Source organism: Homarus americanus, unplaced genomic scaffold, assembly GCF_018991925.1.
Source record: "Homarus americanus isolate GMGI-L3 unplaced genomic scaffold, GMGI_Hamer_2.0 scaffold48406, whole genome shotgun sequence".
Taxonomy (NCBI): Eukaryota; Metazoa; Arthropoda; class Malacostraca; order Decapoda; family Nephropidae; genus Homarus; species Homarus americanus.
Genome location: NW_024753828.1, coordinates 5,750,841 through 5,769,919, shown reverse-complemented (window position 1 = coordinate 5,769,919; position 19,079 = coordinate 5,750,841). Strand labels below are relative to the sequence as shown.

At 39.3% G+C, this 19,079-nt stretch overlaps 1 protein-coding gene across 1 annotated transcript; it reads right to left on the bottom strand.

The window, feature by feature from the left end:
• Positions 1 to 503: 503 nt before the first annotated feature.
• On the bottom strand, positions 504 to 17,697 carry LOC121855465 (LON peptidase N-terminal domain and RING finger protein 3-like). Its single transcript, XM_042350408.1, has 8 exons — positions 16,982 to 17,697; positions 6,680 to 6,927; positions 6,282 to 6,549; positions 5,429 to 5,622; positions 4,974 to 5,272; positions 4,315 to 4,468; positions 2,380 to 2,607; positions 504 to 2,215 (listed from the first exon to the last, which is right to left on the bottom strand). Exons 1-8 carry the CDS (start codon positions 17,565 to 17,567, stop codon positions 2,102 to 2,104), a joined length of 2,091 nt encoding a protein of 696 aa, XP_042206342.1. The 5' UTR covers positions 17,568 to 17,697; the 3' UTR covers positions 504 to 2,101.
• Positions 17,698 to 19,079: the final 1,382 nt, after the last annotated feature.

Here is a 19,079-nt window from a genome sequence, read left to right as displayed (position 1 = left end):
AAAAATATAACAAGCACAAATATGAAAGACAAGACACCTACATCAATTCATTCTTGTTGTAACATGACAATAAATGCACACACTTGAATTTAGCTCACCAGAAACTATGTCGAGTGCTGCAGGAGGTGGTGCAATCGGAGTTACTGGGAATTACCTCCTTAAACCATCTTTTTTTTTGTCCAATGCAATTCCTTTATTATCATCACCACTGCTTTCACTTGAACTTGATGGTCTTTTCCACTCATCTTGAATAAGGGTACACAGTAACACCGATGCCTAAATAAACACAAACTGGGGAAAGAATTCAAACTGAGCAGCACCATTATTGTGGTGGATGCTGAGCCGCCTTCCCACCATTTTATAGCTACCACCAAGAATCCACAGAAATAAATTTTACAATTTCGGCGAATTTGTTTTGGTCATGATTTCAAAATTCTAATTATGGAGAATTTCATTAACCCTTACTATAATTACCTTTCAAGCGGGATAAATAACACACATTGTAAATAAGAATTTGTATTTCAAAGATTAATTATAAATGAAACTCTCATCATTGGCACAGAAGCTATAATTCACTACCATTCCAGATGGTCCACAAAGTTTTGTGTACTGGCTCCAAGTAAGAAAATATGTCATAGTAATGGGAAAATTGACATGGGACACATTTCCCCAACAATGAATATTTGACAACATAACCTTCACTGCTCACCAAAGACTATATAAGAATGAGGGGAATGCAAGGCAAAAACTGCATAAGCCACAGCATACAGTTGGTCACGGGACATTTAACCATGAGTGGGGGTCACCATCACCCATGTGCTGTATGCACACGTACAAAAACGGATCACCAAGCTCATGTTTCATGTTGCTATATATCATTGATCGTATAGAATGTACTGTGCAATATTGTATGTGAGTGCATGTGTACGCATTAAGGACGTCAAGGCAAAGACATCAAGGTAATATCAGCTCACTCTGCTGGTTACCATGGAAACGCTACCCGGGCTTTTAGTTAGCCGCGTTGCCAACAGATGGCATTGATCGGAGCACAGTGGCTCACGTTTTTTTTATCAATAAAGGTAAACGCTTTCCCGTCTTTCTTATATAGTGTTTGACTGCTCACCAGCACCTGTCTTGGCCACATCATTAATCTGACATGTTTATGCATGTTTCACACGTTTTACAAATACTGTAAAGGCAAAGATAAATCTCATTATCTTGCAAAAAGATTGTGATTCCCCAGAACACAGGTATGAACATACCAAGTAGGTAATACAAATAAATCAAGGCCTAAATTCACCAAATTTAGTTTTAGAACAATTTACTTAATCACAAATATGCACAAGATAACTGCTTACAACCAAATTCCTGAACATATGTTAAAGGTACAATTTTACAATGCAGGATACAGCAGCAGTGATGAAAATGAAACAATGATCTTTGGAAAGCTTAAGGAATATGAGCTCTGATACCCCAATAGGATTTTACAGACCAATAAACTACCAGTAAATGAAAATGGTGCGAGGAAAAAAAAGAAATCAATTGCAAACTGCAATTTAGTATAAAAATGATGGATACATATGTGTATACTTGCACGCAATGATTGTTATAAAATAATTTAATAAATATTCCTGGACATCAGTACATGTCTATAACATGTCACTTTCTAAACATATTGACCTGAGAAGCAACCAGCAAAAAGAAAATTCTATGTTGGTCACTATATACTGTACTGTACACTCAATTCCTTGCTGATAAATATGCACAGTCTCATAAGTAGGTACAGTGTGCTATTTAATGCCTTAACTTGCCTACACATGAGATGGGTTGAGCAGAGGAAGCAATGTACTGTACTAGTATTATACTTAAGAGAATACTGGCTATTTGGTCATCTTGTTAAGTTTTATGATCCGAGATCTTCAGATACAGCACATGTGTCATTAACCCGACTTCCTGCCAAAGTTACTAAATTCTGGTTACTGTACTTTTAATACAAATAATACATGAATTGAGCTATTACAAGAAATAAAACAACCAGAACCAAGATCCAGCAGTAATTTTGGCTCAGACAATTAATTACACTACTGACTAAAACGGTTAGTCACTGAGAGGCAGTAACTGTTTGCCGAGTGGGCTGCTGGATTATCACACAGCGAAGGATTTTATGAATGACTTCCAAGCGACGATGTAATGAGGTCTCGCGTAAGATGGATAACTGTGGATAAAAAATCTAATAAGACAATCTTACAGCAGAAGAGTTGTTAAGATAACCAGTTGCTAATATTTTCTATTTCATTGCATAAAATTCACAAGTAGTACTATATGAAAATAAAAAAAGGTGCCAATAATAATAAAATAAATTAATAAAGCCCATTTTACCTGGATCCGTGAGTCGAGAGGAAGAATGGCCACAATCCACCACATCCAAGCAGGGCCATTAGGTATTGTCCAGTATTCTCCCTCAAGAGATGGCATAGGGCCATAGTGACTGAGGATTCGTCTCTTTGTCATAGACTCAATGGATTCAAACCAGCATGAAGCAAGTTGATGTACATTGTCATGCAAGCGTCGAATCTCACCCAAACTGTTTGTAGGTACAGTATCATCCTGCAATGACGATACAGGTATAAGGTTAATATCTCCAAAATGGAAATTTGATGCAATAACATGTTGATAGACTTTAAATAAAAAGAATGCTACTGACAGTAATGTTATGACTTCAACAATTATCAAATACACAAAATTTATACTTTGTTAAACTTGTGTTAATGCTGGGCTTAAAAACTTGTGTATTGCCCTTCTTACCTTCCACTAAACTATTATAAGTCAGGCAGACATTCATCAAGTGTGCCATGGGTTAAATTTAAAAAAAATATTTTAATATCCTTTTCATCACATTTAGTTTGCTTAGGACCTATTCACTATATCGTATCCTGAACCTAATCAATTCCCTAGACACTGATAACAACGCATGTTATTGTCTTCCATTTTGGATACTTAACCCTCTCATGCACACAATAAATTTTTAAGTTTCTGTGACAACGACAAAGTCATATGGGACCACTCACATGATGTCTGGTCATCTTCATTCTGCAGCCAATTTATCCCACAAGAATTATTTTTTGGCATGATTTATACATCACAGGCTTTATTATTGTTTTGGCTTTAAAATAAGCAGAACAAAAATAAAGACATGAATTAGACATTTTTCATTCTGAATAAAGAAAAAAATTATTTGTTCCCAGCATCATATCTTGGGAGATTTTGTCATAAACCTACCAAGTGTATCACAGTTATAAGAGTGGAATTTTACGAGCTTTCAAATGGTGGCTTTGGAATTTTGATATAACTAAAAGTGGGAGAGATACAGGGATAAACGTAATCTACCAGCACAGCTCACGTGAGGAAACTGATGGACAGCAGAGCTCCACTCACACTTTGGTACTTTGTAGAAGCTTTCCTCACAAGATAATGCAATCATCTATGACGCACGAAAATTTGACAATTATTTTGAAAACTTTTTTCGGGGAGGGAGGATTTTTAAAAGGTTAATGACCCGATATTACATCAATGCAAATGGTGCTACCCAATGATTGATGTGATTTGTGCCATTATGTGTGAGAGGGTTAATTTCAAATTAATGTAGGATAAGAACATGATCATAAAGCAAACTTTTAGCACATTCTACTCCAGATTTTTTTATTCCAAGGCACCAAAGCTCTCTTTTCCCTTCCAATTATTTCCATATACAGGGTATTATGTTTATTAAAAAAAAAAAAAAAAAAAACGGATAAAGAACAACAAACTATAACCGTCTCCTCCTCTGCAGTGCACAAAATCTTACAGTATGAACATGAGCAAAACTATCAAATATGGTTGGAATTTGCCAATATGTAAACCTTTTCACTACAGTATGCAGTCTACTGGGATATTTGCAATCTAGTACACAGTCTACCAAGCTTTAGTTGGTTTACCAGGATATTTATACGTACTGTAGCATCCAATAACCTCACCTTGGTTAGGTGAGGTGAGGTTTAATTAGGTTACAGTGTTTAGTCAGGTTAGGTTAAACTAATCTAGGTTACATTACATTAGGTTATGGTAATTTAGGCTAAGTAAAGTTAGGATAGGCTAAGTTAGAGTAGGTTAAGTTAGGTAAGGATAATGGACACTACAGAGTAAATATCCCGGAAGACCAACTCCAGCTTGGTAGACTGTATACTAAAGTAGCACCACATATTCATCCCATTGTTGGTGCTTAACTGCTTTATTCCAAATTAAAAAAATCTAAACTTAAAACTAATTTGTACAAACCTGGAGATATTCCACAGCTGCAGTGTTATATCCATCTTTGGCACTTTTGCTGACAATTTGAAAGCGTCTTGAACCCACAGTGTTGACAATGGACCGACCGTCCTGTGTGTATTCTACATCTCTGATCTCAAGCATGGTCCCAAAATCAGCATAACTAAAAACAATATGACAAAATACATTAGTTTCATGGATAGTTCATAAAGTTTCTGCCAAGTATAAAAACAAATGACTTGTTATTTATTTAAGGTGTTTAAAGTTAAAGACTAATCCCTTAGTTTACAAGAAAGACCCACGACACTACTATTACTGGACTTGGAAACTGGTTTGTGTTTATCGTAAAGTTATTAAAACGTCTCCCGAGTTAAATACTATATATGATTTGTATTGCCATTGCAAAATTTTAAAACTTCTGGAAGACTTTATAATAGATCAAATATAATTGTCAGTGTGATGTTTATCACACTGGAGTGAACATCTGCCTCTTAGCTGTGAGTACAGTAATCAACATATAATAATTAACCGAAATTGAATGACAAAAATATTGTAAATGCTTCCACTGTTCTCTCAAGCTTTAGGAAAAACTTTTTTCTTAGCATAGCATCACTTTCTAAATATTCAATTCAAATAAAAGCAAAAAATTATTACTATATGGAACTCACCCATTTTCTGCATTCTCCATGGGCATGCACATCCCAAACTCCCGGGTACCAGATTCCATACACCGTCTTATCATCAATCGATATCTGGGCTCAAACACATGTAAGGGACAGGAGATTGTTGGTATGCCTAAAGTTGCAATGAATATGGGAATTTCATGGTGAGGATCTTTGCCAGCAGCAGCTAGCTCATCCATCTCTTCTTCGTGTTGCCGTTGCCGATCTACACAATCATTTGCCATGACAGTTTGCATGGCCACCTCAATGAATTCTGTAACTGCAGACCGCCGCTCTGCCAAATACTGTAAGAGATCAAAATTAATATTAGGTAATAATATAATTATGAATGAAGGTTCTAAATAGATTAACTTTATTTCTCTATTATGCAAGACTTTTATCACTCGGTACAATGGCCAAGAAAATAGAATTGATGAATATCAGCATATTTTGACACATACCACTCTAATTGATGTTTTGCAGAGGGGGCAATTTGTGGAGTGGTCAAGACAGCGGTCCAAGCAGGTACGGCAAAATGAATGACCACAGGGAGTTGTAACAGGCTGGTACAGGTAACGAAAACACAGTGTGCATTCAAAATCATTCTTCTCAAAATTGCTTGGATCAACATGACGAACATAACCAGTCCTAACTTCTGAAAAATAAAAACAAGTCAGATGTGCAAACTGGATATATTATAATATATATATATATATATATATATATATATATATATATATATATATATATATATATATATATATATATATATATATATATATATATATATATATATATATATAAATCGGAAAAGGAAACAGAGCACCGCTGTTTCCCTTTTCATTTTAAAGATTTATCTTATCACGTTTTCATTGTGGATCTACATGAAATATATATATATATATATATATATATATATATATATATATATATATATATATATATATATATATATATATATATATATATATATATATATATATATATATATATATATATATATATATATATATATATATATAAATCACCTAACTGGGTTGAATAATCAAAGATAATGATTAATTTCTGTGTCAAAAGTAGAAATGATAATTGCTAAATATACTGTACTGTATAACAATTTAATGCAGTGAAAGGATAAGCTAGAAAATCTCAAGACACATACTATACTGTACTTAAGGATAGTTCAATAAAAACAACTAAAGTATTATCTGTTACTCTGGTCCAGGGTGGTATTACCTGTCATTAGTGTTTAATCCGGAGTCCCTGGATTAAACACGAATGAGAGGTACTACACAAGGCACTAAGATAACTTACTTTTACTCCTCTCCATTTCATGAAAAAATTTGTCCATTATGTTTCTAAGATGAGGGACCTCTTCAATAGGCATTGCAGTGGCCCCAGACGGATGTCGCTGTCGTATATCTTCACTGTCCTCGCTGTCCTCTGAATCTGACTCGGGAGGTATGGATGGGTCCGAGAGTGATGGACTAAGCCGGGAATAACAATGATGATTACGTCCACCTCTTCCATCTACGCTAAACCTCTGACCAGAAGCTAGTCGCACCAACAACCGATGTAGTGCCTACAACAATAAATTTGTTAAAACAATTACAGATAATGCCATCCAGTCTTCTAAATCCACTGACACATACTGTACAAATGTATGATAATTATTAGAGGTACAGTATTACAAAAAGTCAAGTTATTATTACCTTGGCGATCTCATCCTTGATACTCCGCAAACTGTTGGACTCCTCAAGGACAGCACATTGTAAAAGAGAGACAAGAACATCTTCAAAGCGGCCAAGTGAAGCCTGAGCCACAGCTTTCCGAAAGTATCCTTTTGCCCACTCGGGCCGACATCTAACAGCAGCTTCAGCATCTCTAAGGGCTTCCTCTGCACAGCCTAAGGTGTGTAGCACATGAGAACGATTGCTCAGCAGCAAATGGTCATAGGAAGCTGTCAAAGAAAAAAAAAAATTACTGCCAGTTCTAGAAATTATTTCTTGTAATATGTACCGTATACAATCTTTTAATTTTGCAGAAGGTGGTGCATTATGTACAGTATACACGTATTTAAAAAATACTGTACAGTACTGTATATGCAATCTGCAGAGAAGAAAAATAGCCTTTATCTTAATACAATGAAACAAGTATATGTATGGTATTTAAAAAGAAGATAAGTGATAAGCGACTTTTGTGTTATTTTGACTATACAGTATATATACAAAACGTGAATAACAATTACGAATCCACACATTTCAAGAGAGATGTTTCATGTTTGGCACCTCGGTCACATACAAACAGTAGGCACTATTGTCACTGCTCAGTTACAAAGGCTACCCTGGGGATGACATTTATTACGTGAGTACTACCGTTCTGTAGATGCTATAAAGCAAGTCACCTGCAGGATTATAGTTGCGAAGATGTGTAGATAATTTCCTCATAATTTTCGGGCTCAACTTAAGTATTCTCTGCTCATTATTCGGTTCATATGAGCACATCCGTTTAAAATTATATGTACAGTATTGTTAATAGCGTTACTAAACCAACCAATTTTTAATCATCTTTAGTGATTATTTGGGTCCCAGTCACGTTTGAAGGAAGGTAGTTTAGGAACCATTAACCAGCAAAATATCTGGGTCAAGTTATCAAATCTTTGTCCTTTGTTTATTTAATATTTACACCTAACTGGGGATAATAAACACATCCAACTACGACTCGGTCTCTAAATTCAAGGTTGTAACATAAAATATGACTCGGATCCGTTCTACTGCCTATTAAGGGCAACTTCAATGTTCGAACAATAAGATCCGAGACCTGGCTGGCGAAATAATCGACTAGGAGTGACGCAGGGTGCGACAGAATAAGGTTAGGTTACCTTAGGACAGGGGTGGGCAATTATTTTTGATGGAGGGCCACTTCATGAATGGTGGCACACTTCGCGGGCCACAGGTTAACAGCGGCGAGCCAGTATTGCTGCTATGTCCACCCAACTTCCAAAATTGTCCTTTCTGTAATTAATAAGAATTTTTTTTTCTGATTGCCAAATGCAATGGCGGGCCACAGAAATAATTTGGCGGGCCAAATGTGGCCCGCGGGCTGCACTTTGCCCACCCCTGCCTTAGGAGGTGGGAGCGTGTTCATAAAGTTTAAGAGGTTTCACATGTTGCCATGATATGTCAAGCAAGACAGCAGTTTCAAGATGGCAAAGAGAAATTGGCAGAGTACAGTATTATTAAAACACCGACGATGAGCCGGTGTCTTCTGTGGATCCCAAAATCAATTCATAATATTTACAATTCTGCTAATTTCAACTTGAGCAACACTTAAAACATAATGGTACACTCTTGAGTAAATATTCAAATACAGTGTAGTGGATTTCTCCCCTACAAACGCTGTTTGTCGCTGAGTAGCCGACCCCACCAATTCCCCAGTGTGTGCCTCGTGGTCTAGGTCAACCAGAGCCGCCATACATCACGGAGCGGGGGTCAACTACTACGCCACGCCTACCCCCCGCTATTTAAGACCTGACCTCGTGGTGACCTGTCTCTTTCGACCTACACCAACCAACAAGCAAGCAACACCGCCTCCTCCGCCGCTGCCTGGCGGCCCTCGCTCCTCCTCCGCCGCTGCCTGGCGGCCCTCGCTCCTCCTCCGCCGCTGCCTGGCGGTCCTCGCTCCCGCCGGCGACCATGGCGACCCACAGGCTGGTCCTCCTCTGAGCATCCTCACCAACCAGCTCTCTCTACATCACGCTTGTGACCATGCTGCCTTCCCAGCACCAAGCTGCATTGTACATCCAATACAACATGTATATAGAGAGCACATTGTGAGTTTCCTTTCTCCATCCCATCCTGAGTGTGAACCAAACATCCTATACCCCACAACAGTATACAGAAGGGGGGGGGGGCTGTACCCTTTTCGAATTCCCCAGCCTGCGCCTCCAGCGCCGCCTGACGTAGCGGGGATCAACTATCAACCCACGCCTACCCCTGCCTTATAAGACCTCACCCCGCTGTGACCAGCCACTTCCTACCTACAGCCACCAGCAAGCAACACCTCCCCCTCCGCTCCAGCCTGGCGGCTCCCGCTGGCGACCATGGCGTCCCTCAAGCTGCGTGCCCTCCTCTGGGCACCCTCACCAACCAGCTCTCTCTCTACTCAACGCCTGTAACAATGCTGCCTACCCAGCACCAAGCTGCATTTTACAGCCAATACATTAGGTATACAGAGAGCACATTGTGAGCTTCCTTCCTCCAACCCATCCTGAGTGTGAACCAATATTTCATAACTACAATATACTGTATAGCTGTTAACTGTACATGTGACATTCTTTATGCAACTAGTCACCACAAACCAAATTTTTGCTTTTGAAATCATGGTTACCAATTTAATATGGCGTTTTACTGAACCCTGATTAAATTACAGTGGCGGGATAGAGGCTGACGAAGCGTGGAGCAAAATATTGATATCGGATGCAGGATGGGGGAGGGTGTCTGACTTGGCCACGTGACTGCGCGCGTCTGCCCACAGCTTATGTAAGTTGCAGGGAGTCCAGGGTTGTTACTCTGCTTTCCCTTTAGAATATTCACCAGTTGCACATCAGTCGAGATAACAAATAAAAGAAAGGAAAATTAGTATGCATAAGTGTGAAGAGAAGTGCATCCGTAAAGGTTATTATAGTGCCTGCAATATTTCAGGCTACTTCATAAAAATAGCTGTCTCGTGAGGCTTCCGTCTCTCCACCAGTCAAGTCACTCGTGGCTATTTAACCCCTCCAATACGGTGGACGCCACTTTGTTATTCTCTTGGGCTGTCAGAAGATTTTATTCAGCAGACCTCCCGTAATCAATGGGTCAATATGGCCACTAAGATTTGTCCACCCCCCCGTAGCAGTTAACTCACGTTAAAGATGAAAACACGATTACCCAAGTCTTTACACAACAGTATTTATTTTTTATTGAAATCTCAGTCAACAAAACGCATCCAGAAATTTCGTATACCATCACCTCTTAGTGATAAGATTCAGTCAGATATGAACAAGACTTTTCTCAAGGGTTCAATTGAGCTCTACAAAACTGAAACCAAACATTCCCATAGGCATTCCACGACAAATGATAGAATCTCTATCACGTCTGGGAGAAAACGGAAGCAATCATCTAGTCTGGAGACGAGGCTTACCGAGTTAGGTCTATCTGCAAGGGGTGACAGGGTACACAAGGACGTGATGGACTAAGCCTAACCTACTGCTTTGTTTGGCGTGTTGCCTGGCTGTGGGAGTACTGTGGTGTGGATTGTATGTATATTATGTATGTTGTATGTATACTATGTATGTACCCCATTTATATACATTACTTATCTAGTCAGTAGCGTGTGGCAATGCCCTTTAGTCATGTCGCCACACACTTAGATAATGTGCCTGGCGACATCTGGAAGCTGCAATGTACCACTTGCCACATGTCGCCAGGCACATTATCTAAGTGTGTGGCGACGTGAATAAAGGGCATTGCCACACGCTACCGACTAGATAAGTAATGTATATAAATGGGGTACATACATAGTATACATACAACATACATAATATATATACATGGATGATAGTTTTATTAATGTGGCAGCGGTCTAAAGAATCCCAGTGAAATAAGAAAGCTGTTGAAATGCAGCTTTCTTAGGATATCCTTGATAGAATCGACTTAAATGTTTATCCCTATTTGTAAACGTCCACTAACATTGTATATGTTGAACCAATGTAAATTGTATGTTGAATTTACTAAAGAAAAAAAATAGTATTGTTCCGGTAATGGCAATACTGTTAACAGTGATGTCAACACAGAACACAAGAATGTCGCCACAGGACTTGTCAGACTACTAGAACCAATGACCTGGGTACAGTTCCAAGTAATAAGACTAGTTCCCCTGAAAGTGTTTAATAAGTATGAACTCTAATGACCGCTGTTGTTTGTTTGTTTCATAAATGATATGCCTGACGTTGTACACTCCTCCATACAAATGTTTGCCGATGACGCCAAGTTATTTCGGGAAATTAAGAACCAAGCGGACTGTGAAGAGCTGCAGAAGGACCTCTGTGGGCTCCAGGAATGGTCGAAGGAATGGCTGCTGAGATTCAATGTCACGAAGTGTAAGAGGATGCACCTGGGGCGTACCAACGGTAAGGAGGCGTACCATATGTCCCAACGGGATGAAGAAAATGTACTAGTTGAGACTGTGTGTGAGAAGGACCTAGGTGTGTATGTTGACAATGAGCTGAAGTTCTCGGGCCATTGTGAGAAGAAGGTAAATCAGGCAAATAAATTATTGGGTCTTATAAGAAGGTCGTTCAGATATCTAGACGGTCCGTCCCTCGTGACGATCTTCAGGAGTGAAGTGCTTCCCCATCTGGAGTACTGTCACCCCATCTGGTCCCCGAGATATGCTAGGGACTGTCAGTTGGTTGAAAATGTTCAAAGGAGGGCCACCAAACTGGTGCCTGCACTTCGGCATCTCAGCTACCCTGAGAGATTGGAGCGCCTGAACTTGCCTAGCTTATACTACAGACGGGCAAGGGGGGACCTAGTTGAGGTTTATAAGCATCTCAGGGGGCACTACTCAGTTGAGTGTCCTTACTTGGAGCTGGCGGACGCTCGCCCCACAAGGGGTCACAGCTCAAGATTGAAGAAGCCGCAAGTCCGGAAAACCGTGAGGGCAAACTTTTTCGGAGTGAGGGTTGTAAACTCTTGGAACAATCTACCAGAGAGTGTTGTGACGGCACCGAGTATGAGCTCTTTCAAGAGAAGACTTGACCAACACTGGAGCGGGTTCAGGTACATTCAGGAGCCGGTGCATGCCCAGTATTTGCCAACAGTGCGTGACAGAGACGTGACCGATCGCCCGGGCGGCTAGCGAGCCGACCTTTTGGTGAAGAATATAAAGGAAAAGAGACGTGACCGATCGCCCAAGCGGCTAACAAGCCGATCAGTGGCGAAGAGCATAAAAGATACATACACCTCACAGGTCTGGTGCCAAGTTGCCAGCGTTCTGCGTTTTCCGATGGTGAATACACCAACTTCCAAGGAATATGGGTGATCAAAAGTACCCAAGTCTTACATAAGCAACATGGTTCACTACCTAATATTTCGGGGCGAGAAGTGGAAGTTAATTTATGAAGTTGCCATTTACATCCAACAACTCGAGAGTTTTTGAAAATGACCAGCATTTCGGGTTGAAGCATTAATCTTTTTTTATTTTTTTTTATTTCGGGGATCAGCCCACCCAGCACGGACAACGACCCACATCAGGGCCTGGAGGCGAAAATATAATTATAATTATAATAATAATTAACAAAATCTAGTAAAAATGAATAAATAAAAAAAAAAGAAAAAAAAGATCAATAGTAAGAAACGATGCCGATAACTATCAATGAAAAGGGGTGATACAACGAACTATGTTCTAGAATTAACATTTAGCCTTAAAATAATGTATTTGGACCCAAATAATCAAGCCCGTCTGAAGCTACGGAGGTACATGACTCGGCAAGCACAAACAAGGAAACTGTCATGATAGGGTCCACTCGCTTCTCGATATCTTTTTTTTTTCATGATTCAAATTTCACAGCCCAGAGTATGGGTTAACCTCACGGTATTATTGTGATACCCAACAGTCAAAATATCCTGATATCAGAACTGTTGAGTCAACAGCGACGGAATGAATCGTGCGCCTGCCAGTCACTGAGGACCATGACGAAGCTAAGTCTCCCCACAAGCATGGACTCGACGGACCAAAGCAAACTGCTTATTGCCGCCTTTGCACTCAGTTATTACCTACTGTTCTTTGTCTACACCTCAGACTACATATATAAACATAACCCTGTTAATACCAACGTGTGTAGAGCTTACACTGTAAACTATAGGAAACCCCAAATATTAATTATACCATACTTGGTAGTACTGTATTAAACTCAAGGCAGCTTAGCCAACGCCCTACAACTCCGTTTGTGCAGCCAATAAAGTTACTTTCTTAAAAAATTGAAAAGGTCTGTTACTTGTCTTTTATGGAAATTCAAAGAAGCTTATTAAATAATAATATAAAAGTGCTTCAGTCCCCAAATCCGAGGATCACCCTGGATGTGGCAACACTTTCGTACTCCGGGGCCGCGGACCCAGATATCTCTACCCAGGATGTGGAGGCGTACTACGTATTGCAATGTATCCTATCCACCCTACTAAAAACTACAACCTCGGTTCAGAAAAATACAAATTACAACTATTTTCGTCACTCTTCTACACTTACGGAATAGGCTACCACACCAAACGAACAGGCTTCACAAAAGGTGAACTGCAGTGTAATTGTCTTTTTGTTTCAAGTTACTATGAAGCAAAAATGATTTAATTTAATTACTGTATTGCAATTCGATGCTAGTGATATATATATATATATATATATATATATATATATATATATATATATATATATATATATATATATATATATATATATATATATCCCCCAAAACTACTTGGGGGAGGATCTTCATGATCTAGCCTGGGGATCTTCAGTTGGATACTTTGGGGGAAGATCTTCATATGATCCATATATATATATATATATATATATATATATATATATATATATATATATATATATATATATATATATATATATAAAACACTGTAACAGTACAAGAGTTATAAACCGCTTGGACTGTAGCCTTGATATTTTTTTTGGGTCAAACACACCCTTACCCGACAAGGCCTAATGAACAACCTGCATCTTTCCATTTAAATAATTATGAATAGCAAAATATAAATGTTATTTTTTTCTATAAGTGCTTCAACCACTAGGGTAGGGGAATAATAAAATCGTCTGGCGTTAAGCCAAATTTAAGGTTAATAGAGGCGTCCCCGTAGTGAAAGGGTTCAAGATTGACTTACTCCTACATCCAGAAGTTCTTTTATGTTTCTCAAGGCATCTTTGTTCCCCACGTTCCTTAGAGCATATACAGAAGTATAGAATTTCTTACAATTACTAAGAAAACGAGATTTCCAAAAGAATTTTCTTCGAATTACATTTCTCTGGGTGGACCATTAACTCGGCTATACCCGCCGCCAAAAGCTGCAATCCCCAACCACGTAGAAGTTAGAGACAATATAAGCACCAGTGAAGTCAGAATACCCAAGAGGATCACCTTTTCGGAGATGAACCCCACATCCGTCACCCTATCTGATTCACGTGACGCCCAGCTCTTGTAGCAAACGCCCGGTAAATGTTTCCACGGACCACTAGACTACAAAACAATACATGAATTACCCACGGGGGCCACAAGATTCCGGGACACTCAAGTGAAAAACCGGTACTAGTAAATATCATCTCTCTACCCAAGTAAATATTGCAGCCTCCAGAGTTTTCCAATTTTTTCTTCCATTCCCCAAATCTTGATTCCTAGACGCTTACTCTCCTTCAACAAACTCAGACTATTACATGTTTAAAGCATTTTATACAATACTGTACATTGATAACTGCCTGTACCATGACTTTAACAAATCAAATGCGGACTACGAAACCGCATGTTAACTAAACCAAGAATATCTTCACGTAATACAGTATTGAAAGGTATACTGGTATAATTCTGGAACCGAAGATACGATTCACAATTGATATATCGGTTTCAAAGGCTTTCTCGACCTCTCCTTGCTCCCGATACCAGAAAATAATAGTAAAACGTGGTAAAATTTCACTTGTCACCCAAAGAATTTTTTGAATTTTATGGATGCAATCGACAGTTTAGACACTCAAAGACACTCTTCCATGGCATTTCTCTAGCAAACGACCTCATCACCTCTCTGGACCCCTCGACGTACAAGTCGTTTGCGAGGGAAACATCATGGAAGTGTCTTTAGAATTGTGAAAACTTTTAACTGCAACCAGAAAATTCTCTGGGTGGCAAGAAGTGAAATAGTAACAAAATATGACATACAAAATTAAATTATAATAATAATAATAAAGATCAAGAGTGAGAAACGATATACTGTATGTATGTTGTGTTGTCAAAGTGAGAGAAACAATTCAGACCCTGCAATTGTGTGTAAATGAGGCAGAAAGTCGGATCAGGAACCTGGGCTGTTACAATATTTGTGGTGCCATATGGCAGCAGGGTCTATCATTAGACAACACATTACGCTTCCAGTATCATCCCAGGGGGTCAACGAATTACCCAAAAGTATATTAAATCAGGGTAAAATCTTAACGAATATCTGTCATACGTATACAAAACATGTCTAATAATATTTTTGGTGTAATTTTGTAAAAATAATTTGTAAGATGAAATAATAAACAGGGAAAAACTTTCAGTATTGGCGAACGCTAAATTCCAGTTCGTGAACAAGGGAGATAACTCAGATCTATCGTGATGCACTTCGCTAACCTAACCTAACGAAAAGTAAATCCTACGGCTATGTTAAATACCCCAAAGTAACAGAAACATCGGTAATTATATCTCCATTTTGGATAGGTGACTCTTTGGAATTTAGCGTTTTTCGCTGTTTATTTTTCATTGTTTTGACATTTCAATGAAAACATTATTAATCAGGTTTTATTGATGTAAAACATATATTCGTTAAGATTTTACCCTGATTTAATATACTTTTGGGTACTTTTGAGTACATTTGGGTAATTCGTTGGACCGCATCCCAGGTGGTAGTACCTCCCTGTTTCATAGCTGCCTACAGTGCACTGCCGGCAAGGACAAAGGCTTCTAACTGGTTCTTGCCCGCGGTGCCCAATTTCTCTGTGGCTGTCGGTCACACTAGAATAACCCATTATAGTACATCCTTCGTGCGTCACACAGTCAAACTGTGGAATGCTCTGCCTTCTTCTGTGTTTCCATACCCATACAATGTCTCACTTTAAAAAGCTGGTTTTCCGGCATCTTCGTGGTGTAGTTATTAATATCTTTTTGTTTTATATTTCTAATTTCTTTTTTACTATTATTTTTTTCGCCCTCTACCCGGGCGGGCTATTCCCCGTAAAAAAATAAAAATAAATAAAGAACCTGCGGATAGGCCGCCACCATACAAGTGAACCAGCTATGTAACGTCGTGACAAGACAGCCAGGAAGTCCAAGTAAACTCATATCAGAGAAAGATGCTATATTTACTTGTGATGGCAATGTACCATACGTACCCCACCTGAAGGCATGTTGACGTTGCTAAGCGTTCACAGGCAAACGCTTTATGTAAGCACCAAACCGTCGCCCCTTGAGCTAACATGCACACGTAACAAACTTATATAACCCTGTTACTTGTAAAGTACCTCAACCAATACTCTCCAACCCGGTTTTCTACGTCTCACCTTCAATAAATTGCCTTAGTTAACCTCATTAAAAAAAATCATAAAATATAATAGTTGCAACGATTATGGCGGAACTGCAGTTATGAAACGAAACTAGAGCCGTCCCCTCCCCCTACACCCGGCGGTAACCCATAGCAACCCTCACTTCCACACTCCCGTCAATGTACCTCAATCTCAGATACTGTACATGCTACGCTTCCGGCTACCCTCCCTTACTCTATATCTAGTAACTGAATAAAAAAGCATTAAATACACTCAGACACAGTAGGACTTCGGGCGCGAGCAAGGGAAGTACATAAGTACATTACACAACGCAGCCAAGCGTGCGCTTGCGTGGTCCTTACCAGATTTACAAATTATGCAGCTTGTATGAAAAAAAAGCTGCCCCACTGGCACTGCACCTACAACACACTACTGCATTTCTCCCAAAAGACGAGTGCAATGGAAGAAGATATTAATTAAAGCAGAAATATTGTGGTAATAAGCACCACAATTTTGTCATCTATATTTAAGTGAAAACTCTCATTACATACAATAAATAATACATGAAATTGATACTCGAGAAGGTCCTTTATGCTCATGCGAAACAATAAACATGATGTTTCGACGAAGTGTATGAAAGATTACAAGAAAATATTAAACGGCGTGAACATTATGCAACAACTTACCACACTCCAAGGCTTCATTGTAGAGATTAACGGCCTTTTCCAAGTTCTGATCCTTAACGTGATTGTTGCCTTGTGTTCGTAGCTTGACGCCCTCCACCTCCCCTGCCCACCACCTGTCCACTAGTGTCACAACTAGCACATTAGGCTTAATACTAGACACACACAAATTCTTGAGTTTACACTGACACACCCTACAAGTTCTGAGACCTTCCTTCAGCAAGCATCTCTTGCAGTACGTGTGTCCACAATGTAGCGTCACTGGGTCGTGCAGTACGCCCAGACAACACGGGCACGAGAATACGTTCCGACACGGAGTTGCACCATTCTCACGCCAGTCTTGTCTCAGGTACTCAACTATTTTACTAATCACCTGGTAGAGCTTGTCCGTGGTCATAGTGTACAACTTATACATATGGAACAGCACTTCCAGGCTCTCTATCACTTGTCCCACCTCCGCTAAGAAACTGGCGTATGATATATACACGTCCTGGTTAGGTCCCTTTTCTTTTAGAATTCTCTCATACATTTCTCTGGATATAATCCGACCCAAAGCCGGCCTTTCCATCGCCTCCTGAAGTAAACTCATATTTGTGACAGCTGTGGGCGGGGATCACGCAGCAAAGCGATCACGGACTGTCATCTCAGGGCCACAGCTCACACCACACAGCTTTAGTCTCCCCCAGGATGCTACGTCTGTCACCCGCGGCAGCAGGTTGTACACTGTCGACGACTGTCTGAACCTTAGATTCTCAGGTTTTGGTAACTCACGTGTGGCGTTCTGATCGTAGATTGGCTGCTCCTCTAGCCTCGCGCCGACACCCACACTAGCCCGCCAAGTTCGAATTCCGTAAGTTCTTTCACCTTCCCTGCACACTTTCTTGTTATCATTTTTTAAAGTTATGTGCGTGATGAGACCAGTTTAGATCATATAGGTATGCAAAAACCTTAGGTTAGAGGGCCGTTTTCATAAATAAACCCACCTTAGCAACTTGAAAGCTTATAAGCAGAGCGTAAGAAAAATTTCTTTCACTCTCCCTTATAATCCTTGTTTTTGAAGATTGAGTAAATGGTAAATGATAAAGCCTGATCTGAATTTCTGCCTCATTTACACACAATTGCAGAGTTTCAATTGTTTTTCTTACTTTGACAACACAACATACTTACACCGCTTCTCACTATTGATCTTTTTTTTATTTATCGGCCTTAATTATGATTATTATTATTATTATTATTATTATTATTATTATTATTATTATTATATTTTCGCCCCCAGGCCCTGATGTAGGTCATTGACCTGTGACCTGGTGGACTAATCCCGTAATATATATATATAACAATCTCGTCTGCTTGAAGGATACCTTACACAGTCAGGTAAAGAGCGGTTTCGTAACAAATATTCTTTGACTTTATAAAAGAGAAAACTCGCCCTTGTATAATAATTACACCGTGAGTCAAACAAGGTATTAGATAATAAGCGTTACAAAACCATTTTGGGGACATACCCTGTATTATCTTTGGATTTACCAAGATATTCAGTTTTACCTTTAAATTATGGCTTTTAATAAGCACTTTTAGTAGCCGTCATTCTTAATGCAAGTAAGTTTCTTTAACCTATCCTGATATGGAAGGTTTCTAAGTCCCGGAATCATTTTTGTCATTCTTCGCTGCACCGACTCTAGTGAATTTATATCCATTCTATAATACGGGCACCAGAACTTAACCGCATAATCGAGGTGCGGCCTGACTTGCGCAAGATATAGTTGCAATAAGACCTCTGCACTCTTGTTACTTACACTTCTAGATATAAAACCCAATACTCTGTTTGCCGTATTTCGAACATTAACGCACTGTTTTCTAGGCCGTAGGTCCGGGCTTACAAGTACCCCTAGGTCTCTTTCACAAGTCGACTTCTCTAGGTTGATGTTGTTAAGGCTGTATACATTGACAGTATTTGTTCTTCCAATATTAAGTACGCTGCACTTGCTGGTGTTGAATTTCATTTGCCATTCTTCTGACCACCCCTGCAGTTTATTTAGATCCTCCTGTAATGCATTTGCATCCTGCCCTGAATTAATCTGCCGCCCTATTTTGGTGTCAT

What these genes read in the sequence shown, in the direction of transcription:
- LOC121855465 (XM_042350408.1), bottom strand. Translation starts at nt 17,567, where the DNA reads ATGAGTTTACTTCAGGAGGCGATGGAAAGGCCGGCTTTGGGTCGGATT. An exon ending in GCAAAACATCAATTAGAGTG is followed by an intron (nt 5,273 to 5,428) that starts GTATGTGTCAAA and finishes GATCTCTTACAG; the next exon opens with TATTTGGCAGAGCGGCGGTC. An exon ending in CAGCTGTGGAATATCTCCAG is followed by an intron (nt 2,608 to 4,314) that starts GTTTGTACAAAT and finishes TCGTCATTGCAG; the next exon opens with GATGATACTGTACCTACAAA.